Source organism: Mesocricetus auratus, unplaced genomic scaffold (genome assembly GCF_017639785.1).
Source record: "Mesocricetus auratus isolate SY011 unplaced genomic scaffold, BCM_Maur_2.0 Super-Scaffold_2245, whole genome shotgun sequence".
NCBI lineage: Eukaryota > Metazoa > Chordata > Mammalia > Rodentia > Cricetidae > Mesocricetus > Mesocricetus auratus.
The window spans coordinates 28,908,978-28,936,023 of record NW_024429180.1 but is presented as its reverse complement, the minus strand read 5'-3'; the positions used below and the strand labels follow the sequence as shown (position 1 = coordinate 28,936,023).

Sequence of the window (27,046 nt, the reverse complement as noted above, 5' to 3'; positions counted from 1 at the left end):
AAGATTGGAATTTAGCCTAATAGGAGAGAGAAACTGATGAAGTAGAACAATACTGTATCACACTAAAAGTCAAGCTGCTGATGTCTAGCCTGGACCTTCTGTCCTTTTTGTCAAAATCCTTAGATTACTGACTGGCTCAGCACACAACCTTTCTTTGTTTAAATCCTTTCCAACCATTTATTTGCTGAGTGATGGTTTCTTCCTTTTTCAGCTGTAAACAGGAGCCATAGGAGCTTTTATGCCAAGGAGCTGTTAGTTCAGCTAATATAATCAAAGTGTTTTTGAAGAGTGCCTGATACATGATAAGTGGTAAGTAAGTGTGAGTTATTTGTTTTTCCCAGTGGCTCTCAAACCTTAGAACTTGACCTATAATGCCAAACTGAGACACACTGCAAATACACCTGAACACAAAAACAAATACACCTAAGATAAAAACTAAGTAAAATGGCATGTAGCTACACTACCTGCAGTAAAGTTCATTACATTTACTTACATTCTCTGTGTTCACATTTTAATTCCATTCTAATTAATTCTGTTTTACATGGCATGTATGATACCATTAAATTTTTTTCAATTTTATATAAAGCAACAGGGACAAAAACGTCCCTATTAATCTGTTTCTGATCTTCAGAGCACTAGATGCCCTACTCAATCACCATTAAAACTCCATTTTCAGCTCCTCTATCAAGTAACCTATGTTACTCCATGTGGGTCTGAGAACTTTTCATAGGTTCAAACATTGGCTAGGTGGTTCTCTCCTTATGTATTAAGAGAAAAATCTTGTCTCTCATGCATAATCTTTCATATGTAATGAATTATCTTCTAGGCTTCTTCTAATTCCATCATCAAATACTGGAACGATCATAAGAGAAAATCTGTTTACATTTTCCTAAGATACAATGGCTTTTCTGCAAATATGATACAAGCATACAATGGGTCATAAGAATCTTTCTGAGCAACACTAAAAAATATTAAGTCAATGTTATGTTTTGAAGAATTACAATGATTCTGTATAAATTTTCCTACTATGAGCTTTGAACATTTTTGTTGTTGTTGTTGTTGTTGTTGTTGTTTAGTTTTCCCCAAGACAGATTTTCTATGTGTAACAGCCCTGGCTGTCCCGCAACTTGAATTCAGAGATCTACCTTACTCTACCTCCAGAGTGCTGGATTTAAGATGTGTCACCACTACCCAGCTTAAACTCAGCATCTCAGCTTTTAGATTATGGTGTACTCAAAATTAAATTTGTTACTCATATCATCTGTATTACATGGTTTTTAAAGATTTATTTTATTTTAATTTATATGTGTGCGTGTCTCTGTTTCAGTGCATGAGTATGTTTGTGTATGAATGCTGATGTCCTCAGAGACATGAGGAGAGTGTTAGATGCTCTAGAGTTTGAGTTACAGGCAGTTGTCAGCTGCCTGATGTGGGACTAGAACTAAGATCTACTGCAAGATCCATATCCACCTATAATCATTACCTTGGCCATTTACTCAGCACTCAATTATTTACTTTATTGGAATGAAGTGTATTTTAAATGTAAAAGTAAGTAAAGCAGTTTTCCACTATAGATAGACTATTAAACAAGTGAATATTAATTGCATGAAACTGTGGATTTTACTATAACATGCCATTTATTGTATATAAAGTACTTGGATTTCACTTTCCCCTTTACTCATCATCTCTCCTCTCCTGCTACTCATTCCACTCCATAAGTCTCCCTTTTATGGTGGTTGTCCTTCTGTATGTATGTTTCTCTTATTGATTAATGAATAAGTCCCTGTTTGGTCATTGAGGCAGGAAGATAGATGGGTCTAGGAGACAAGGAGAATTCTGGGAAAGGTAGGGAGAGTGAGCTTGCCACAGAGTCATGATGCTGTCAAAGGAGTAACAACATGCCATGCTGGAGCCACAGCCTTGTGGCAATACATATATTGTTAGAAATGGGTTAATAATTAAGACAGATCTAGCCAATAAGAAGGCCTTGCCACCAGTCAACAGTTTGTAATAAATATAGTGTCTCTGTATGTTATTTGGAGCTAAAGAAGGCAGCAGCTGGGACAGGACCCAGAAAAACTTTCATCAACACCCCTTTTCATGTATCCAAGACTACTTCAAATTTTAAATGTTCGTATATATCAGAAAACAATATGCAATATCTCAGTATATATTCAATCCAGACGTTGATGTCTGAATAAAGATAAGAATTAATTATAATGGTACCTTCATTGTACCTAGATTATCTGATGCTTAAACTATAAGCCAGGTCACCTTAAAGAACTACATATGACTACAGAATAGGATATCTATTTTATAAGTAGATGAATGTTATTTAATACAAAATTTATTTCAAGTTTAAAGTATCTTTCACAACTATATTTTCAAGAGTTTATATGAAAATTTACAAAACTCATAATGTCTACATGATTCTATTTGTGTTTTAAAGTATTAGTAATATCACTAAAGCATTTTGGTGGACATTTTGAAATTATTCATATCATAAAGCTGCTAAATACACAGTACATATACGAAAATAAACATGCTTAATGAGTTTAGGAATATGCACTTCTAACTATAATTACTTTCATCTTTTACCCAGTTTCCACATCATTTAAGTAGTGATCCACGAGAGAACCTCAGACTTCATGGGAATAGAAAAGAATGATATTCATTATTAGTTCAATGTCCATACACTTATTTAAATATATGTTGCCACTAGATTTGTCTCATTTCTGTACAGTCCTGATATACATGTTGATGATTTTTTATGCCTGTCTGAGATATCCCACAGAACATTGCTCATGCCAGTGTACTCTCCAGGTGTTCAAATACAAGCAGTTCTGGCAGATTTCCAGGCACTGTAAATGGACATGCATAGAATATGTTGAGAACGCTACGCATCTTAGTTAACTCCAAAAGCATATGCTGGGGCTGCATTAGTCACAATGGCATGCAACTTCATTTACTTTATACGTATTCATGAACTGACTAGACCTGCATTTCGTTTTCACAGTGTGGCAATATTTATTTTCATTTTATGTGTGGTTTTTGTGTTACCCAAAAGATATAGATTTAGTTTTTTTTTAACTTCTAAATTCCAGTTGTGGTTGTTTTATGACATCTTCAGGAGGCTTCAGTTAAAAGCACCGTGGTTGTCACCTGCTGGAAAGGCCCGTCCCTGTCTCTTTGTGTACTGCACACTCTCCAAGAGCAGCTGTATCACAGCTGTCATTTTGACTGGTAAAGATGTCTTTGGCTGATAAGTCTCTGCCTGTGGCACACAGAGTGACTTCAAACAACTAATTAGCAGGAACTAGGCCACCTCAAGGTTTGGCGCTGTCCATCAAGGCTGCGACCACTGCTGACACCATCAACAGATCTGTCAAATGTGGTTCTTCCTGAGAATACAACCAAGCCCACTTACTCTGTGGTAAAGCAAGAACTGCCAGAATGTGTTGAATAGGAAGTAAGAAAAGGTGATGGCCATTCTATACAGACATAAACATCTGGAAAAATACTGAACTGGCAGGACATCTGAATGCTCATTTATTGACATGTGTTTGTAGAATATAAGGGAGCCATATGAAAAAAATTAATGATTTTCTTGAATAAACTCACAAATATATGAAATATTTCAAGAACTCTCATTTATCACTGAAAAACCTACTGTTGTATACTCTCTTTAAGAAGGCAACATCATCACATCTACCATCTATCCACTTAGAAAAAGATGCAACTTTATACCAAATGCATGGTGAATTCAAAATTATTCAACAGTAATTCCTGTTTGCAGAAATGTATATGTATATATATATGTATATATATTTCGAATTACATGTTTAGACATTAATAAGATAAGTATATTAAATTCACATTAGAAAACATTAAGTAATCATTCTCTATAACTAAATGAATGTTTACATAAATAATATATATTTAATTGAAATTATTACATTAACTAAGAATGTGAGAACTAATAGTTAGTGTAGTTTTCTATTTTGAACCAGACTGTGGTGCTGTAATAGGAATTAGTAAATAGAGCTGAGCTAACGAACCGATGTCATTTAAAAAAATAAAAAAAATAAGCACCTCATACAAGCTCTTTACTTAAGCAAACATCTCACTCTTCTATTATAAGAAACCGTACCACTCACAAATATTCATTGAAGCCTTATGTTAACATCTTACCTATCTACTGTGCTAAATTTCTGCCTTGATTCTATTTGCATCCTAAACATATAACCCTTCAATGCTGTTTACACAGTATCATATACATAGTTGTCTACCTCCTTATACCATAGCATCTAATATATAAAAACTATGTCTACTGGCTTATTGTTGTATATTTATAATCTATTTTATCTAGTATAATTTTCAAAATACTCAAAAGTGAAAAGGGGAGGAAATGACAAAAGAACAAAAATAATACTTTATAAGTCATCATTTGTTTGTTAAAACCATAATTACAGAAAGGAAATGAAAAAATGGATAATTTGTTCTACCTCCCATAAAGAAATAATTCAGCATCATTTCTGGGGATAAGAAATACAAGAAGGAATATATATATTCATCAACATCAGATGTGGGCATGTTGAACCCTAGACAGTATACGTATATTTTCATACAACAATGAATAAGCTGAAGCAAAGTCAGAGGATATATGTGAATAATGTTCTAGTGTTTAACTTTTCTTTTATAAACATTTGAAAGCAGCAGATGACTAACACTTTCTTTTCTTGCAGTTACTCTCTTACAAAGTACTGAACTGTGTTGCAAGCAACCTAGGTACAAGGTGCACCCATGGCTTATTTAAAATAAGGAAAGACCATTAATTTGCATACTGCTTCAAAAAAGTTGTTGATCTAAAATGTGTGACATATGTATTAGTGTGGTTTAATGCATTATACTTTTTCTTCCCACATGCTCCTCTCCCTCTTATGATACATTGTTACTCTATTAAATGATTTGTGTCACAATAGTTTATAAAATTGCTAGCTTCTCAAAACTGTTGATAATTCTCATTGATTTGTAAATGCACCAAAATGCGTGTTGAGGATTTGCATAGAAGGTCAAAAATATTTCTCCTATCAAAATGTTTTCTCCATTTGCTCTGATGATTTGCTGTAGTTGCCCACCCTGGGATATCTTGATCAACCATCTGCACCTATGAATTTCACACTTGCAATAACTTCCACATATCAAAGTCTGGCAGCTAAAACTCACACTTATTTATAAGCCCTTCCACAAGTCTCCCACCCTTTTAAAGCTAAGGTTTCCATCTGACATTGATATTTGGACTTTATCTTTGCAAGAAAAGTCCTCTGGAAAAAATTCTGATATTCTGAATTTTCTATACTGACCATTTTGTAAGAAACTTTCGCTCATGCATCTAAGACAGTCATGGGGATAGCTATTCATGCTGATATAAATTTGTATGTATGTGCAGAGAGGCTTATTTTTGTGTGTGTATGACTACCTGTAAATATAAGCCCTTTTCCTACCAGTATGAAAGATCTATCCATTTGTGTCCTATGCTCAAGGGAATGATGTATCAGAGAAAGGAAATGGCAGCTAAATTTATAGATCAAAGATGTATAGTCAGGTGATAGGCATAGATGGTATAAAAATAATGCACACTTTTCCGTTTCTGTGCTTCTATTTTAACCACTACTATGTTTTGTCTATGCAGTGACAGAAGGTATGGTAAAAAGAAAAAGCTTTAATATGACAGTTTCAATTCTGCACCTTATTTGAACTCTAATTTAAGAAAGATTTTCAAGTATGAATGATTTTCTTTGACATTTGCTTGGAAAACCACTTTTATACACTTTTATGGTGGAATCATTACATTACTCAGAGATCAGAAATGCTAGGACATAAGCAATTTTTAGGCTATCAGTTTTGAGTACCCTGACCTGGGTTAGGCTAACCCATCTCTTCTGTCCTTAGGTTATGACTCTGTAATTACTTAGCTATGATTTTGTAATATGTGTTTTCCATGACACAAAAACACTCTATGAGGGTTTTTGTTTTGAATTTTTTGTATTTAAGCATTTCTTCAACAGAGTTAACTTCAACATAGGGTCATGGCTGCGGTTTACTCAGTTGACCACCTAACTTCATTGTCTTGGGAAAGCAACCTTCATTCCTAGTGAATGAATTGTAGGCAGAAGCAAAAAACAAACAAACAAAAAAACCCAAAAAACAGAAAACAGTATTTCAGCAATAATGAAAACAATCCTTTTTCTAATGTACCTGGAAGATTCATATTCAAAAATTGCAAATAGGCATTTATCAGAGTTTAATTGACTGCATTTTTAAGCCAGCGGTGCATGCAATTATAGCATGTTTTATATTCAGTGACAGATTAGAAGAATTAATGTAATGAATACAAAATACTTAGAGTAGAGTCTGGGCCCAAAATATCTCAATAGCTGATATTAGCATTTCCCTATAAGTAAGCAATAATTATCTCTAGGTAAGAAATAATCGCCTAAGGATGATAATTTCATGATTCTAGAATCCTTCAAGTTTCACCACTTTTGCTTTTCCTTTGTATCTAGTGTGGTAATATATATGTAATAACATAATTCAGATTAATTAACAATATTTACCCAGAATATGATGTTAATAAGTTAGTTCTATAGAGAGAAATATCTGCATATAAAAACATAAAATTTTTAGCTTATTAATGAAAATAGAGAAAACATAAATTCAGAAAAATTAATCATTGAAATTTACATATATTTACTAAATTTTACATACACTCTAAATAAAAATTACATCCTAGAGCATTATGTTACAGATTGTAATCAACTTTACTTATTAAATCTTAAACACTTTGTAAATAACCTTTCAGAAACTGATTATTAAAACTAACCAATTTGTTACTTTTAATGAGGATTTACAATGAACATCTATCCCTCAGAAATCTTCTTAAAACTCTCAGTATAAGATAATTTTTGTTCAGTGTTACATTTTATAAGAGATATTAGGCCTTAAGCTTTAGTTGTTAATATAATACACATTTAGGTATTATATATACTATATTTTTATATAGTGTTATTAATTCCTTGAGAATTCTGTAAAATGTATTTTAATGACAATCATGTCGCCTCCTTCAAGTAAGACTTAATACACACACCTTTTTAACACAAATCTATGTCTTCTGATTTTTAAGACCATGGAGTCCAATTGCTGTTTTCTGACCTCCAAAAAAAAAAAAAAAAAAGGAATCCAAGTATATGAGGAAGACAAAGAAAAGGTGGAGGGATTCACTTTATGTAGAAAGTAATATAAAGAGCGTATGATGCAGAGAATAAGTTATGAAAACATAAATTGTTGATTTCATTCATATTTTGTAACATAGAAGCTGTTGGCAAGACCTTAAACTGATGGTGTTCAAAACCATTCACATTGTATTATGTCATGAATATAATAGTCAAAGGAAGATATGTGAGATAAAGGCTTCTTAAAATTATTTCTATCTATGCTTCCTAATAGAGAAGAGTTAAATGTCTTCCCTAGTGTTTTGTTTATTGAACTAATAATACAAATCAATATCATATGTGTATATAATTTTTCACTATTTGCCTAGGAGATCAATACAATTCTTATGAGTTGTGTGTCTACAACACATCTGAGGGTAAGATTATTTTTATTTCATAAGGTCACTGAAAAGAAGATAAAAATCTTCAGAAAACAATATCTGTACCAATAGTCATAACAGAGACATTAAATATTTTAAGGTGCAATTATCAGATATATGAAATACACTTGGGTTACATTTACTTTTATGCTGTTTTGAATATGCCAGTTTTGGCAATTTATATCTTTATTATTGAAAATTTTCCTCACTGTAGTGAATATTGTGCTGTTATTGTTAATGAATAAGGGTTTTTTATTTTCCTGATTATTAAAAACATATACAGTGGAGAAGCTGCTTTATATGTCCTTCCCCGATGAAGTGACTTATGACTACCTTGTATGGCATCCTAGAACCTCCATCCAGTGACTGATGGAAGCAGAGGCAGACACCCACAGCTAAACACCGAACTGAACTCCTGGAATCCAGTTGCAGAGAGAGGAGCAATGAGCAAAAGGGTCAAGACCAGGCTGGTGAATCCCACAGAAACAGCTGACCTGAGCAAGGGGGAGCTCATGGACCCCAGACTGATGGGTGAGAGGCCAGCATGGGATTGATCCAGACCCCCTGAACTTGGATGTCAGTCAGGAGGTCTCAGCATTCTTTGGGGCCTCAGGCAAAAATCAGTATTTGTCCCTGGCACCCAAATTGACTTTGGGAGCCCACACCACATGGGGGGCTGCCCTGTCAGCCTGGATACATTGGCAAGGGCCTAGCTCCTGCCCCTGGACAATATGACAGACTTTGGAGACCCCGCCCTTGAAGGGCTTTACCTCCCTGGAGAGTTGAGTTGGGATTCGGTGGGGGTTTGGGGGTTTGGTGGGGCGGAGGAGAAGGGGAGTGAGAGGGAGCTGGTATTGATATGTGAAGCAAGCTTGTTCATAATTTAAATAAAAAAACAGGTTAAAAAATAAAACCATATGCAGCAATTATGAAAACCAAGGAGATAATCAGACATGATTGCCTTTGAAAATTCAAGTAAATTAGGATTATAGAAATTTGTATATATCCTAATATGTTCCTTTAGTTTAGTACTTTCTGAACTCAACTAATCTTTTTATTTTTAAAATAGAAAATAAAATGATACAGTCTTTTACATGGTAACGACAAAACTGTTGCAAAAAAGGGGTCTTTACCAACTGTTAATATCCTTTCATAATATAAGGAATTTGGCTAGAAATAATTATTCACAACAAGTTGGACAACAATTACTTACAATTATATACATATTATTCATGATTTTTATAGCTGCAGGAATCAAGTGAAATGAAAAATATCTCTATAGATGTACTCATACCTCGGAATGACTTTCTTCATTCTCTCGAATGTGGAAACCAGTAGAGCTGGGGCATTTCTGATGTGTGACAGGGATATTGTCACTTTTGTTGTGTGAGTTACACTGAAAGAGACCACCAAATAACTGTGACAAACTACTCTACATGTAGAGTGTCCATCGAGAGAAAAGTCTGTTTGCTATAAGTTGAAGGATAAAATGAACTTTGAACTAGCACATTTCCACATTCATAGATATCATGCATTATTAGTATCTACCATGGTAAAGCAGCAAAATATGTCAAAAAATTTGTACAGAAAATGGAAGGCATAATATTACTTATTACTGTGTTAAAATATTGCTTATTAGTCACTTTTCCTATTCAAAGAAAAAACTGTTCTTAAAACAAATCACCTAAAATAATGCTTCCAAAGGTTGGAAAGTATACAGAACTTCAGATATTTAGTTTTGGGTTAGCCTTTCTCTATAACTAAGTTAGCATGATTGCTTCCTATGTTTCTCAAAGGAGCTGTTCATTTAAAACGAAGATATCACTCATTTCCTTTGTTCCTCTCTAATCTCTTCTTAGGACAATGATACCTGTCAATGTTGCTGTTTTTGCTGTTATGCCGTTTGTTAAGCATAGCATTAGGATTTCTAAAGCTATTAATTTAATAAAAGATAGCATTGTGCCACCAGAAGAGTCACCCTTGACTCATTTCCCACTGAATTTGTTACATTTTCTCTAACAGATCAAAATTTTGTTACCTTTGAATATATTTTATGGTGGGTTTTGCATTTTACAGATTATAATCACTTTATTTGTTTTTGTTTCTGTATGGCATCTAGAAAGACTTTTAAACATAATTACTCCTAAGCATTTACTATGGTAAAACTTACTTCATTGTTGATACATATACACATAATTATGCATAAATAGTTTGATTTCAGCTTTGCTTAAACCTCAACCTCTATAAGAACGCTACATTGGTAATTCAAACAAATAGTGATTGACAATTTTAACCTCTTTTGAAAACCTAACTAACTTTTGTGTGTAATACCTAAAATGCCACTGTGCCAATAGCAAATCCTTGTGTGCACTTAAATTTGTCTGAACAACTTTACCCTTAATCCTGATGTTTTCATTGGTATTATTTTTACTAAAGCTACCTTTGTTTTCTAAAACAATGAAAATTAAACATGGGTTTAAACAGTTATTTTCAACTGTGATGATCCTAGACCTTTTAATCGGTTTCTTCACCTAGCCTTTTTGCATATCTACTCATGCTGATTAATCTACTTTAAATATCTCATGTATTATGCAGGTTTTCCCCCTAAGAAACATTTCCTAAATCCCTGTGGCTCACTAGTTGCTATTACTGTGGCAATATATTAGATTTATCTGGAGAACTTTTACAAACCACTAATGACAGAGTTCTACTTCCCACCAGTTAATTAAGAACTCATGTGTAATTATTTTTAAATGCTTTGTTGATTTTAAATTGTAGACAGAGATTGGAGTTCCTGAGTTAAGATTAAATTTTAGGATACCTCATTGAATTATGTCATTCATCTATGTTGTTTTGCTTGTTTGTTCATTTGGTGAGTAGAAAGTCTTTTACTGTGTGCATATGTACATATGTGCATACTACCTCAAGACTTACAGGTCCATAAAGTTATAACATGTAATAACTAATAAACTCATTCAGGCTTTTAAATAATACAAAGTAGCCATTAACCATCATGACTTGCAGATACCTAGTAAACAGTATGCAGAAATTGCTGAGGAAAGGATGAGAACTTTTCTACTTTTCTATTGCTATGGTAAAACATTGATCCAAAGAAACTTGAAAAGGAAAGGATTAATTTGACTTGCTCGTTATATAGTCCATTACTGACAGAATCCAGAACAGAAACTCAAGTCAGGAACTTAATGGCAAGAACAGATGTAGAAATCACAGCAGCATGCTGCTTATATCTTTCTCTCCATGACTTTCTCAGCTTGTTTTCTTATACCATGTATAGATCTGCCCATATGTTGCTCTGCCTTCAGTTGCCTAGGCATTCCTACGTCAATCATTAATCAAGAAAATGTCCCACATACTTGCTAAAACTGGTGGAGGCAATCCCTCAGATGAAGTTTCCTCTCCCCATGTGACTCTACTTTTATCAAGTTGATGAGTACAAAGGAGCACAATACCAAAGCTAGACATTTGTCTTAATAGAGGAGCTGTTGAAAATGCCTTGGTTTGCTTGTAGTCAAGATATAAGAAAACACAGTAAACTATTTGAAGAGGTGTATTCTGCCAATTCATGAGAAGTTGTAGCAGTTCAAATATAAAGAACCTGAAAGTTAATTTGAAGATGAACAGAAGGATGATGAACTTAACAATAGAATCAATAATGACAAGTTACAGAACTAAGTTCACTATAAGAAATACTTGCCTAGAATAGACTTTGTACTCAGAGATGAATGTAATACTGGGGATGAATTTTTATATTTTACTACATACCCTAAAGAAATATAAACCCCCAAACAAAAGGAGTTTTATTGCAACATACTAATTGCATTCAGATGAATTCCCCAGTTCCAGTTAAGACTTCACCCACAAGCTTCTTTGGTGTGTCATTATGGAAGAGCCTCATTTTGTAGAACAATAAAAGCTTCAAAGTAAAACTTCAACACACAGCTAATTCCCCACTTTTTTTGAATTTGCTATTGTCAGGGTAGAAATTTACTCTGGAAATTGGAATATAGGAATCCAGAGCAATGAAGAAAACCAGTAACACTGTAAAGAGTTTTTAGAGATAAAGTATGAATAGTCAAATGTAAGCCAAACAAGTGTTGGGGAAGACATAATATAATCAATTTCTATCTTGCCTGAACATAAAACATAATTATTTTAATATTGAAGTATCTTCTACCAAAATATTCTACTATGTATAGAATTTAATATTAATTACCATAATAAAAACTATGGTTAATGTACATTTCTTTGATCAGATTTATTCTTACAAGGTACATATGGATATCAAACTTGAGATGTTGTCAGCTCAGTAACAACAATTTTAGTAAATGTAAATCACTGTACTATAACTATATTTGTTTTATACTTCAAAGCCTTCAATATTTTGTACTACCTGTGATTGATAGCCTGTATTTTAACATTTGGATAAAACTTGCTTTCCCAAAACACTCATTGTACTTCCTGAGAAAATGGCTATTCACTACCTATAGAAAAGCCTACTCAAACTTGCTGCTCAAGAGCTCCTTTAGTTGTTTCAGTTTTCATAAAAATCCTAAAAAAGCACTTCATAGTCATGATATCAAGAGAAAGAAAATCAATAGTTGAAAAGTAACAAAAGGTTCATGAAAAGTCACATAGCCATAAACAAGAACCAGGTACTTGGTTTGCTAAAAGGGAATTCATTACTTTCCCTACTTCTCGCTAGGGCAGCAGGTGTGTGCACTCTATTATTTTGTCCCTCCTCCTACCTTTTTACAAAATCAAGATTGTTTGATGAAAATCAATGGCACTGTTATAAATCCCTCATAATCTCTACAGAGGCAATAGCTTTGCATTTTTTACACTATATTTTTCATCAAATAACAAGTTTATTTGTTAAAACCTCCCACTGAATATTCCATTTGTACCCATTTTAACAAACCAAGGATTGTTGTCATAGAAGACCATAATACATTCTTTAAAGTTACAGAATAAATTTCTAAAAGTTAACAGAAAAGTTAAGTTCCTGTACATATACATGCACAAAAAATCAACTTTAAATTATATCTATGTTGGTGTCACCAACTCCTCTTCATATATATATCAACACACATGAACTAGACCTATCACCTCAATTTCACTAAACTGTTCTATCACCATCACCAAAAATTTTTCATTAGTAATTAGGTGTCAATTTCAGTCCTCACTAAACTGTATAAAGAACATTCTTTCTCCCTGAGATCTTCTAAGACACCACCACTTATGATCTCTTAACTCTTCTATTACCCTCTTTTACTAACCATTATTTGTTTTGGTTTCAAGCTGGAAACTATCAGAGGGGATGAGGGGCCTTGTACTTCTTCAAAGAGTATTTGCTTAGTGTGATATTTATAGTAGTCAAGTTCTGCCATCAACCAAAGTGTGTGTCTTCAGAAGTAATGTCTTGTGTATAGCTGTATAGTATACATTCTTATTTGGTTAGAGTTACACATACACTCTCTCTCTCTCTCGCTGTCACACACGCACACACACATGCTCTCTCTCTTTAATCTTTTCTTCTTTATTTTAGAAGTAAATCGAAAACATTTTAATTTTATCTAAAACCACAATAGTGTTTTTTATGTGCTCATCCATTGCTGTGTTTAAAATATTTTCTCTCTAAAAGTCTTCTTTATCCTTTTCTAATTCATGGCCTTTTCTCCACTATTTGTTTATCCTTTCTTTCTTCTTACTTTCGTTTTTCAAGACAGGTTTTTCTCTGTATATCTCTGTCTGTCCTCGAAATCTATCTGTAGATTAGTTATCCAAATATATGTATATATACCCATGAATTCATAAATACAATCTGCTCAATCTATAGATTGTTAATTTTATTTATGGTTTCAGAGTAGATTGTGTATTTGATAACTAATTTGTGTGTTCTTCCTTTGGTGCATCTATTTCTCTCATTCTTACTATTCCTTGGTTGCTTGTAGTTTTTTTCCTGGGTTTAGGCCTTGTAGTCTTTTCCTACCCACTTTAGTATATCTACGGGTGTCATCATGTTTAGCTCATGTTTGGGCACCCATGTTGATGAGATTTTTTAAATTATTTTTTATTTAGGTTAGAAACAATCTTGTTTCACATGTCAATCCCAACTCCCTCTCCCTCTCCTCCTCCCCCATTCTCCCCTCCAAGTCCCCTAGTCCCCCACCCAATCTCCACTCTGATTCCCAAGGAGGGTGAGGCACTCCATGGTGGATCTCCAGTAACTGTCACTTCATCCAGGGCAGGGCCTAGGCCCTCCAACAAAGTCCCAGCTGAGAGAGACTCCCATATTGTGGCATGGGCACTCAAAGTCTATTTGTACGCCAGGGATAAATGGGTGTCTCTTCTGGTGCCACTACCAGACATGCTTTTAAAGCAAATTTCCAAATGGCTCTTAAAATCTTTCTGCCCAGTCTTCCACACTGTTTTTAAGCCTCGGGTGTGTGAGAATTTTGTAGACTGGGATCCACAATTCTGCATTTTGATTGGCTGTGATTTACAGTAATGTTCTTCATCTATTTGAAAGAAAAATTTCTTAACCATCTCCTATTGAATAACTACTTTTGAAGCCAGTCAAAGGCCATAATGTTGCTTCACCTTAAAGTTCTTTCCCTATTCTTTTAAGTGTAATTTTTCCTCATTTTAATCCAAACAGAGACAAGTTTCTCCTGTGGAAGGTAGATGATCTACAGGAAATGAGATCATCAATGACACTCTTCACATGTCTATGCAAATTTTCTTCAACATTTCATTCCATCCTTTCTATTTTCATTACAGATTCCTCCTCGTCCACCACCTTCTCCTCCTCCACCTCCCTTCCTTCCCCTCCTCCTCCTCCTCCTCTTCTTCCTTCTCCTTCTCCTTCCTCCTCCTCCTCTTCTTCTTCTTCTTCTTCTTCTTCTTCTTCTTCTTCTTCTTCTTCTTCTTCTTCTTCTTCTTCTTCTCCTTTCTGATTCTTCAAAGGCAACTCTTCATTTTCTCCCTTGAAGTACTCCATTTCTGCTTTGTTATGTAAGCATTTTGCTTAAAGATTTATTTATTTATTATATGTACAGTGTTCAGGCTGCATGTGTGCCTGCAGGCCAGGAGAGGACACCAGATGTCACTAAAGATGCTTGTGAGCCACCATGTGGTTGCTGGGAATGGAACTCAGGACCTCTGAAAGAGCAGTCATTGCTCTTAACCTCCCAGCTATCTTTCCAGCCCCTGTTATCCATTTTTAACAGTTTTGCAGAGACTATGTAGATGGAAGTGGTCTGCACTGTCCTGTTAAATCTAAAGGCTTAGTTTCACATGCTTGTTTTTCAGAACCCAATAAGAATACAAGGGCTAACTTTGTGGGGTGTTGCCACAAAGACCATTAAACAGGTTAATGTGTTTTCCTCAAATACAATTCCTTACAGTCTAGTGAGACCAAAGCTTAAAGCTCACATTTTTGATTGTGCACTTGGCTCACACAAGCAAGTCACTTTTAAAACATTTGTATGAGATTGTGTTCAATTTAAAACATTTTAACACAGTTGGTGGAGTGATGTGTCTCAAAGAGTTAGGGAAAAAGGAAGGCAATGTATACATGGAAAATACGTTACTGCATCTATTGAGAAAAGCATAGAAATGTGAAATTAAAGTCTTAAGAAATTCAGTAAATGGTTTATAAGGGAGACAATGAAGACACATGGTCTTTCCTTGGTTAAAAAGTATCCTTTTATAGTTATTCCAAATGTAATGGTCTCCATCAGAGGCTGTCTGAAAATTTTCATGCAGTTCTAACAGTTGATAAAATGTAAACACACCAAGTACTATAGTCCCAATTGCTTTCTTTCGGTGTGTTATTACTTGCATGGCATTGCAAAGCAAACATTTGTCATAAAGATGAAGATTAAGCAACTCCAGTCTTTGTCCATTTCCTGGGAATGTAAGTTTTGTTGATTTCCCTATTGAACTTGAAAGCTTTTCTTAAAGGACAATTGACATATACCAAAATAGATGTATAGCACACACATCTGGAGCTACCAATAGATGTAGCCACAAACAAGAAATTTCTCAGGCTTCTGAGAGTGTTGTGTGAGGCTGAATTCTCCCTCTTTGTGTCAGCATAGTATTCAATGAATGCACATGGTGAAAAGCAAATAATTTTGTTCTGTTGTAGGAATTCATCCTTAATGCATACTTGGTGCATACTTTAGACCAACAGAAACTTCAGAAAGCATTAGTGACAGAATTTTCTTATAGTAACAATCCTTCTGTAGAGGGATTATATATAATATCATTGATGTATGAAGATACAAACACAAAAACACACAACAAAATTTATGGAAAACTGTTTAATGTACGTGATTATGTGTTTTTATAAGGGTGGTTTTAGTGTACAATGCTGGCTTAATTAATATTACATTAGTTATATTTTGTGAATTATTTCATTTATATATTAAAATGTTATATTATGTAAATAAGAAGTTCACTAAATATAAAATGTTGGAAATAAATCATATGCTGTACCTTTAGTACATGTAATACCTATTGAAATTCTAAAGTTAAAATTTTCTGAAAAACTATTCTCACAGATTTATAACTGTGTTTAGAAATGTCTGTAGTAATGAGAAAAACTTTGAAACCAGAACTGACTATCTCATTATATTTCAAAAAAATCCCGAAAATAAACATTTCAAAATAATATTAGTTTTGTCTATCTGCATGCCAGGCATCAAAAACCACAGTCTACAAGTAAACCACAATCCGAAGAAATCAAATAATAATTTCAGAGGCTCGATTCCAGAGTGAATTTAAAAATTCAAGACTATGCTAGCTATTTAAATGTTGTCTTTCAAGGCTTTTGTGTTGTTTTTTCCAAGGCTATTTTTCACAAACAAAAGTTTTTGAAAGTGACCCTGACATGTGAAACTAAGCTTGTATTCATATATCCCAAGAGAAGGCAAGGAGGGGGAACTTTATTTTATTCTTGCTCACTAAAGTCAAACTCTCCTGTTAATATGAGACTTCAAAATGTCTGTTCTAAGATTAATAGTTCGCATTCTAACCTTAAATGCATTTATCTAAGTTGTGCAATATCTAAATTTGAATGAAAATACGTACATTTTATATAATGCTTTCAAGTATAATTGATGTTCTAGAATATTCTGGCATATGATATGGCTTTAGTTATTTGCTAGTACCTATACCTACACACCCAGATCTAATTATATTTTTTCACACACGTACAATATATGCCACAAAGTATGACATATATCAATCCTATTTCCTCTTTATTTACAGAAACCTAATTGTTACCTTACTAGTACATGAAATATCATTTGAAATTGTTGAAACTGAATAGTCCCAAATTAAACAAACTACAGTGTTGCTAGATGGGAAATTTTCTGTAAGTCTAGTCTGAATGTCTCACAAGCTGTAGCATTTTTCAGACCAAGTTTTAAAATTAAAGTTCATGTACTTTAAGGAACAAAACAAAGGTACATGAGAAACATGCTCACCTTCAAGTTCTTCAAAATATTTTTCTAATAAAGTTGAGCAAAAATATCTTTAAGGAATATACTTTAGCCAATAAGAAATGCCTGCTGGTATAGTCACTGCTAATAGACTTCAACTTTGGAATTACATTTTTTCTTTTTCTGTCTCCCAATTCCAAACTAATATTATTTCAGTAAAAGTATTTCACTTTTATCTTTTAATCTCATAGAATTGTAAACATCTGAAGACTTAACATTAGTGTTTCTCTGATATATTGTCATGAACTGTCCAAAGATGAAGGATTGAAGGACACTATTGCAAAGAGTGGAGACATGTATTAAATCAAAATATGAGAGTGTTTTTGTATATACATATATATGCATATAGACAAAGACACCATATTAGTTGTAAAAGAGAATATAATAATGCATTGATAGTCTTTCAAAGTATCACATAAACTCTGAAATTATCATGGTGATCCCTGATCATGCAAACATTCATAGATCCACGAATTGCATTATCCATACTAATATCTTTAAATAACTGATGAAAAGTTAAGACAAGTAAGTTATTAATACCCTCAGGAGTTAGCGTACACTGTATGAGACCATTGAAATAAACTCCTTATATCTTTCAAATGTATACGGCAGAATAATCAAAAGTCATTTATGAGAGTTTAAAATAAGGTGGAATAACAAAATGTGTAATCAATGAAAATAGACACTAGCATTGTTAAATTTTCTGCTTCTCTAAGATGAAATTATTTAGAAGGATAAAGAACAATGGATCCTTGTTATACAATATCATATTGATATCTTATAATAAAACTAAAATAAACATATATTTTAACTAAAAGATTAATATTTAATTTCATGATAAGTTTTTGCAACACAAAGTATGGTAACTATTCAAAATTATATCATATATTGAGAGAATATTCTCCCACATATTTCTTTTAAGATCACTGATAGTAAACCACTTCCAAATAATGACAATATGTAACTCAAGAAAAATACTAGTGTACACTACCAGACACGTAGATACAAGCATACACACACAATCTTTGTCTTAAAGCAATGATCTTTGTGATCATGTAAGAGTCATCTATCATAATTCCAAACTCTATAGAGAAACTTTTTCAACTAATTCAAATGATTAGGTTGTGAACAAATTGGATGGATTTTTTGACTCGTCAACAATGAAAGCAATGATTCTACTAGACCTTTCTGTTATCATTTGATTAGCAAGAGATTTGATGTGAACAGAGAATGAGATTATCGACCCTAATTGGTGTTGTTATCTTATCTCTGTGATTAGCTGTTTAACTCTAATACTCTGCACAGATGCAAAGATCTCCAAGGCCCTGTGGGACACATTATCTCAAAAACCTACAACCCATACCTTTTATCTCCTAATCACCTCACAAAACACATAAATGCCCTGCAACTTCTAGCATGCCCTTTTATAGAAGACTTGCTTAGGCATTGAAAGAGACCATGTGTGACCTCCTATGTGTTTGTTCTTCTTTTGTGCCCCAATGTTGTTTGTAAAATACAAGGTTGAACCTGGATTCTCCTTTATGTGGAGAATGTCTACAAGTAATTTATCAGATGTGTAATGGGAATTTATATATATATATATATGTGTGTGTGTGTGTGTGTGTGTGTGTGTGTGTGCGTGCGTGTGTGTCTCTTTGTCTGTCTGTCTGTCTTTCTGTGTGTGTGTGTGTGCATGCCATTTTTTCAGTTATTAAACAAGAAGTAGTGGGGTGTTTTTCTGTGTGGGCTTGTGGGGAAAGAAGAGAAGGAAGCAACTGGGTAATGACTGGTTTCCTTTGGATCTCGTCCTAAAAGATGGAAGAGTCATCACAGTAAACATGACCATGCACTTGCTTCTGAACTCATTGGCTCTGAGTTTCTCCCTGCTTCTCATTCAGGTCTACATCATTTGAATACCTATGGGGTGGGGTTTTTTTATCATCCATGGCACTGACACTCAGATAATATATGGAATATGGGCTTGAAATCTGTGCTTGCAAATAAGAAATGTATATAGTAAGTTATTTTTCTTCAAATGTCTTCAGCATTTGATATAACAGTTTACCTCATGTTATACACTCTCAAGATTCTCAGTCTCATATTTTAAATCACTGGTCTATAATATAAAGGCTGCTTTAATAATCAGGGAAGTGTCTAATAACAAAGGTTTGGCAACATATTGAACTTTGACCAATAGCTAATTCAATTCAAATGCCCATTAAATATAAGAGAAGGTAAATTTCACTATTATGACCTTTCATAAAATATTAATAAAGCAGCAAGCTTAACTTGATATTGAAATGTTGGAAATTCATTTCAAAATGTCCTCTGCTCAGAATCTGTGATGTACAAAAAACCAATCATACCCCATATCCTCAACTTTAAGGGGGCTATTATGACCATAAAAAGTTAAAAGCTGTATATGTAAACTACTCCTTATAATTTACACCCTTTTTCATTCGGGGTTGATCATATGCAATACTTGAATAAAGTTTCCTAATTTGTATTTTGTGTTTTTAAGCTTATTAACATTGTATATACCTTCTCACAATACAGAGAATACTTGCCAATCTTATTCCCTGGTGAAGTCTCTAAAGCATGGCAGAGTATACAAATTTGTTCACTGTCTTATTAAAATAAATAGCTAAACACAACAAGAGAAATTGGCCCAAGGAAGAAGAATTCTAGTATGCACAAACCCATAATAAAGGGCATCCTCAGCAAATACTTACAAACTTTTAAACAAGTTGTAAAAAGGACCCATGAACGATAGATAGCAAAGCCGTATTTTCTACTGCTCATTAAACAGAAACTACTTGTAAATAAAATTTTGCTTATGAATGAAGTCAGCACCTACTTTCTCTTTGTTGCTTGTCAAATTCACATATTGTTTATTGAAAATAAAACATCATCTTCACTTGTTGAAAGCTTCCCCTCTCACTTGATAGTTTATGTTGATGTTAAGCTAGACAAGGCAACCACTTTTGCTCAATTTATGCACCATATATAAATAAGCCTACTCTTTAAATGAACTGCCATGAAGCTAAGACTTTGAGAACATGTGCCTATAAAAGTAGGGCAGAGTTGTGTTGTACATATTTTTATCAATGCATAATTTTAAGATCCAAAATTGTTCTTTCAGTTTTCCTAGTCTTGAAGAGCATAAGACAAATGACTCACCATATTCTAGAAACATTTTATATTTTAAATCATCTGAAATGCAATCACTAATGAGTTATTTGATTACCATAATCAGAAACACTAATCACTACAGACTTGATGAAAATTCAGACATTATCTCAAGAGGGCTTTGGTGAAATAAATGCGTTGGCATGCTATTTGTATTTCCCCATAGTTGCTTATTGTGAATCAGGGTAAAATAGTTTATGAACAGACGTTACAAATAGTGTAAAATACTATAGAGATAGAGTGTATATAAGACAGAATCTACCCTCTAAAAGGTGAAAATGTATCATAAATACTTTTCTAATAACATAGCCACAGAAACAATTCATAATTTATAATACATTATATTAGTTAAATTCCTTTATAAATAATAAACACCCTTAGCTCTTTTTTTCCTGGCTAACACTTAAAGAACCAAGAGCCTGATGATTATGCACTACCACTGAGTGATGTTCCTGTCATCAGTATACTTGGCTCTGTTTTGAAGGTAAATAAAGAAGGTAAAAGGGACTAGATCTCCAGATCAGACATTACTAAGGCATGCTATTTAATGTATTTTGATAATCACTATTATCATATTTTTTCCTAATTTTCTCACTTCAAAAAATACAAGTAGATGGAAACATCCCATTTCGACCTCAATGAAACAAGGTCTTACATTCTCTGTGGAATGTCTGGCTGTGGGTATCTATATTTTTCCTATATGTTTCATGAAGAAGCTTCTTTAACAAAGGATGGACAAGGTACTGATCTCTGAGTACAGTCGATTATCATTAAAAGTCATTTTGAGGAGTCACAAACCTTCTAAGACACTTGTCAAAAGCTTAATTCAACAGCTTGTCCATTCCATACTAAATCTTTCTTGCCTTTTGCACCCATAGCAAGCATAAGTCTTGTAAAACTAATTTCTTTATCTAATAATGATACACACTTTTGAACTAATTTCCCTCCTTAGTCCCCAACTGTGCACAGTTTTGCATGAGTAATAGATTCTTTTAAAAGTTTACAAATACATTCAGTAATTTTAGTTTCAGTCTGTTATATAACCACAAAACTGAATAGATTTCCTGGGAAAAGTGAGCACTTGGAATTAAACAGATTGTTTTTATGGAAGCCCATTCAAAATCACATTATAACAAAGAGTATTTATATTCACTGTAAAATAATAGGTGCATGGTATAACACATGATTCTGATGTAAATAAAGAAACAATGATCCCTCTTCTGTCTGCCAGAGAATATGGGCAACATGTTCTAAAGTGATTACTGGATACGAAAGAATTTGAAAGCTGCAGAAATTCTTACAAAAACAAATCAAGTATAAAATTGTATGAAGTCTTCAGAGGGCTAAAAAATTGCAAGAAGATAAGCTAACAAGTAATATAGATTAGGAAAATACTGTGGTAAATGGAAAACCCCAACGGATTATGAATTGACCAGAGATACAAAGAAATGCAAGATTAGCATTACAGGAGACAAAAGGAGTTGGTGCTTTCCAAAAAGTAGTCTGTCAATGATACATAATTTTTCCCTACCATAATTTTTATATTTTGAACCTTGGCAGTTACTTTTAAAATAAAAGAGGTGTTTCTCTATGGGCGTTTAAGAGACACTATAGTACAATATCATGTAGTAGACTAATAGCAGTATGCTCTTCCTTAGAGCCTATACCCAGCCAGTACTGAGTTTCGAGGCCAGTAGCGGTTCTAGTCATGAAATCCATATTTCAGAGTAGGCTCTGATCTAACTAGGAAATGGTTGGTTATTCCTATAACATATACGCCTCCTATTGAACTTGTCTGAACAATTCTCCAGGGCATTTGTTATGATAACTTGCCAAGATTCACAGGTGTGTACGACTACTAAGACTTTACTCCTCTAAGAGCATACATAATGCTTTCTAGTGTTATGAAGGCAAAACAGTAGGGATGAAGCATCCAGGTCAGTATCAGCTTGCCTTCTCTATGTCGTTGAAGTCAGATTTATCTGCTACCTCTGGCAATAGCAGGTACAGATAACAGCGACATAAAGAGCACAATCAGAAAATATGCAGAGTATCTAAATTACAGGACTTCATTGGGTACCTCCCCTCAGAGATGCGGGAGCCCGAAGCAAGAGGGAAATTAAATATAATAATAATCAGAAGGATGGATGGAGGACATCAGAGGAACATTCCCCCTGAATTAACTGAAGCGGCAGGTACAGAGTCTGCATTTTTCTGTGGGTCTGATCCAGGTCCTTATCTTCTGTGTTATAGATGATAGCTTGGTGTTTTTGTGGGCCTACTAATTTTGGGTTTGGGTGTATCTCTGTCTCTTTTGCCTGCTCTTAGGACTCTTCTTCTATCAGGTTGTCTTGTCCAACCTCAGTATGAGAGCTTTTGCCTTGTCTTATTGAATATTGTTTTGTTCTGTTTGGCTGGCATATCCTGGAGTCCAGATCTTTTCTGAAAAGGAAATGGAGGGGGAGTGGATCTGGGCCAAAGGGAGGTAAGAGGTTGCTGGGAGGAGTGGAAGAAACTGCAAATGTGCTACTGATGTATTGTGTGAAAAAAAGAACCTATTTTCAAAAATCAAAGTTGTGGAGGTTACAGTTACATGACAATAGCCTAAGAAATGGTGTGTGTGTGTGTGTGTGTGTGTGTGCGTGTGTGTGTGTGTGTGTGTGTGCAAGTCCATGGGACCACACTGGCCAGCAATTTAAGTGAAGGTAATTCATATCTGGTACTGAACTTCTTTTTTTTAATAGCCTTTGATGCATGGGGAAGGCATTTTCTCTCCACTTCCAAAATCAATTATAGGGTAGTTTTATTTTAAAATTTTGATGTATTTATATATTTTCTGTCTACATGGAAGTCTCTATAGTAGTAGATTTTCAGATGAAGTTTTTACAGTTACCACTACCCACACTTCCTCCTCTTCCTTGCACTACCATTTTCTATACACATTTAAGCATACAAGCTGTATTATTCTATTTTCTTGCCTCATACTAGTGAAAAACAAAGAAGAATGATTTTTACTTGTGCTCTTAAAACCATTAAGGATTTATACATATAACTGATTTTTATTTATCTGGCTCTAGAATGCAGTTACTCGATTTGGTGGGGCTTTAGGCTGGTCCAGCCCCTTGCCAGGTTTATCCCTGAGAGGGGGAGTTTAAATTGAGAATTGGTACATAGAGATATTAAGGAAGTAGGATTGTAGGCTGGCATTCCCCTGATCCATATGTAAAATTCACATATGAGTGAGTACATACCATGTTTGTCTTTTTGTGACTGGGTTACCTCACTCGGGATGGTTTCTTCTAGTGCTATCCATTTGCCTGCAAATTTCAAGATTCCATTGTTTTTTTCCACTGAGTAGTACTCCATTGTGTAAATGCACAACAGTTTCTCTATGTACTCTTCAGTTGAGGGTCATCTAGGTTGCTTCCAGGTTCTGGCCACTACAAATAACATTGGTATGAACATAGTGGAACAGACGTCCTTATTGTATGAATGTGCATCTTTTGGGTATATGCCTAAGAGTGGAATTACTGGATATTGTGATAGACTGATTCCCATTTTCCTGAGTAATCTCAGTGCTGATTTCCAAAGTGGCTGTATCAGTTAGCATTTCCACCAGCAGTGGAGGAGTGTTTCCCTTTCTCCACATCCTCTCCAGTATGAACTGTCATTGTTGTTTCTGATTTTAGACACCGACTGGCAAACTAAGCAATAGTGAAGAGGCTACCTTAAATGCCCTTCCCTGATAATGAGTTTGACAACTACCTTATATGCCATCCTAGAACCTTCATCCAGTGGCTGATGGAAACAGAGGCAGACATCCACAGCTTAACACTGAACTGATCTCCTGGAACTCAGTTGCTGAGAGAGAGGAGTGATGAGCAAACAGGTCAAAACTGGGCTGATGAAACCCACAGAGACAGCTGACCTGAACAACAGGGAGTTCTTGGACCCCAGACTGATGGCTGACCGGTAGGCATTTGACTGATACATACTCCCTAAATTTGGGTGTCCACGAGGAGGCCTTGGAAATCAATGGGAACTTTGGTAGTAGATCAGTATTTATCCCTGGCATACAAATGGATTTTGGGTGCCCATTCCACAACGAGGGATGCTCTCAGCCTGCACACATGGGTGAGGGCCTAGGCCCTGCCCTGAATGAAATGACAGACTCTGAAGATGCCCCTCACCCTTCATGGAAAGCCGAGTGGGGATTGGGTGGGGAGTTTGGGGGCTTGGTGTGGAGAGGGAGTGGAGGAGGTGAGGGAGAGAGAACTGGGATTGACATGTGAAGTAAGCTTGTTTCTGATTTAAACAAAAAAGAATAAAAAAATGTTAAAGAAAAGACAGAGACACAGACTAGAGTCAGTAGTGCAATTCAGTGAATAATGAATGCCTCAACTTTATTCTTCAAAATTCTTATATACCCCAACCAAAAAGGGGACAATGGCCAAAGACTTGTTTTCCATGATACAAGGAAAAAACAGACTTTTTTCCTTAATTCTCCAAACATTTGTTAACCATGCCTTACTCTAAGTCTTCTGTAATTTATATAAGACATCCACACCTAAGAATAAATGTTCTATAGTAGCCAGGCCTAAGGCCTGTAGATCTTATGACATTAACTTTGGGAGAGTAAAGATAGTTTTTAACTCTGTGACATTAAGCCATGATAGATTATTTCAGTGTCTGTGACCCTTAAATTCAGCACCAAGAGCTAATACATTATCATTCAGGAGACTGTATGCTTCCCATCTAACATCAACTGCATTTGTTTAGAGAAACATGGCTTACTGAGCCCAGATACATTTAAATGGATACTTTTAGTTTTCAGTATAAATGATAATAGTAGATAAGACTTTTCTCTACTATGTTCTCAAGCAGGAAATCAGAAAAAAAAATGGTACTGTGTCCATGTGGATTTGTTTTCTAGATAAATTAGGGGGAAAAGAAGTTTATTGTGACCATTACTTAATCTCAGGACTTTCTGAAAATTTCCAGCTGTAGCATTAATCCCTTTAGAAGGTAGACACTCAATTTACAGTGTGTTTTGCAAGTACCTAAACAATCTTGAATGATGAATTTCACTGTCTAACTGAGGTAGTTTACCTCAGCACATAATTTCTTTTATTAATAACTTCCCCCACAGGAGTGAATGACCTTCTATAAACACAATTCTTCCACTCAATCAAAAAATTAAAGCCTGTAACCACCTCATAATTCATCATCTTTTCCTCAGACAATTGCAAAAGTCAAGCCAAATGCAAATCCCCCACCCTCAAACGTTGTAATATAAAATGATGCACTATTCTGCATTTATATAACATTGATGTATTGAAAATTACGTAGAATTTTGTGTTCAAAATCATTTCTATTGAACAAATTCATTTTTCTGGTGAGCTGTAATTTTAAGAGCCAAAAAAAGTAAAACTCTCCAAAAAGCTAAGACATCCTAAAACAATAACTGGCTGAATGTTTGTATATATTCAATCAGTCTTTCAAAAATGCTTCTTCATATGAACGTCTCTGAAATTATGGTGCCACCAGATTATAGGGTTATTCTTGGAATTTGCAATGCTGCTATTTACATAAAACTGTCTTGGAGTGGATCTTTTTGAGTAAGGATAATAAATGCTTGTAGTGAATTTTTCTGTGCTTAAAAAAATCAAAAAATACATACTTCATAAATTGACAGGAATTGTTAGCTCCCTTCTACAAACATACCCATAGACAGAATACATTGCTAGAGCAGAGAACAGTTATGCCTCAGAGGTTTCTGTGAAACCATAAAGCATCATATGAAATTTTATATGGCTGGTGTTTTTCTCAATTGAGTAAATTAGGAATAATGAGTAGACTTTATAAATTCAATATTCTTAAGTACATTTAATTATAGTTATGCTTGAAGCAGAGGCTGTATGCATATGAGAAAACAGGATATTGTTTCAGACAGAAAAACCAAACTAAGATTACAATAGTCATTGTCTAAGGTAGATTACTTTTAAGACTTTTTGGAGTTGTATAATTTGCAAAAGCAATGTACAGAATTAAATTCCTTACATATAGAACTCTTACTTTAAGAAGTAAAACTTACTTTAGTAAGAATATGTAAACCCAAGACCAATGAAAAAGTCTTGATGGATCTGGAATCTAATACTTAGATACACAAACATTAGGAATGTATTTTGTAAATGAAAACACATATCAAAACCTCAATTAGGGAACTTAAATGGCATAAAACAGTATTTACTATTCACAGATTAGAAAAGCAAGGATGGTCCCTATTCATGTTTCCTCTTTTTCCTTTCATGAATATGAGATGATTGTTATTCTCTGATGAATGGAGTCATGGTGAGTAGTGACCAAGACTTCAGAACAAATACACAAACCATCCTAAATACAATAGTACAGGGAGCTATCAAAATTGTTCAGAATCAGCAGTGTCAGCAAAGATAATCATTTTGTAGAACAGCTAAAGTAAAAGGGTATAAATGCATACATATCATGACATATCTCATGGCCAACTAGAGACATCAATTTTTTATTGGAGCTATTAAGTAGAATAAGAAAAATTTAGCACATTGTTTACTAGTATATATAATTATTATAGCTCTTTTTATAAATACAGATAGTCTGTAAGGTTTGCACTCAAATATTTTATTTCATAAATTGTTTC

The 27,046-nt window shown here is 34.2% G+C and overlaps 1 protein-coding gene across 6 annotated transcripts in view; it reads right to left on the bottom strand.

The window, feature by feature from the left end:
- Pcdh9 (protocadherin 9) overlaps window positions 1-27,046 on the bottom strand; it is an 846,200-nt gene that overhangs the window by 525,554 nt on the left and 293,600 nt on the right. For 4 of the 6 annotated variants that reach the window (XM_040753774.1, XM_040753857.1, XM_005083639.4 and 1 more), the window contains one exon: window positions 8,946-9,047. The exons of the other annotated variants lie outside the window; for them this stretch is intronic. In XM_040753774.1, coding sequence (XP_040609708.1) covers window positions 8,946-9,047 — 102 coding nt within the window. The remainder of the gene's footprint in view (window positions 1-8,945; window positions 9,048-27,046) is intronic. 6 annotated transcript variants of the gene reach the window in all.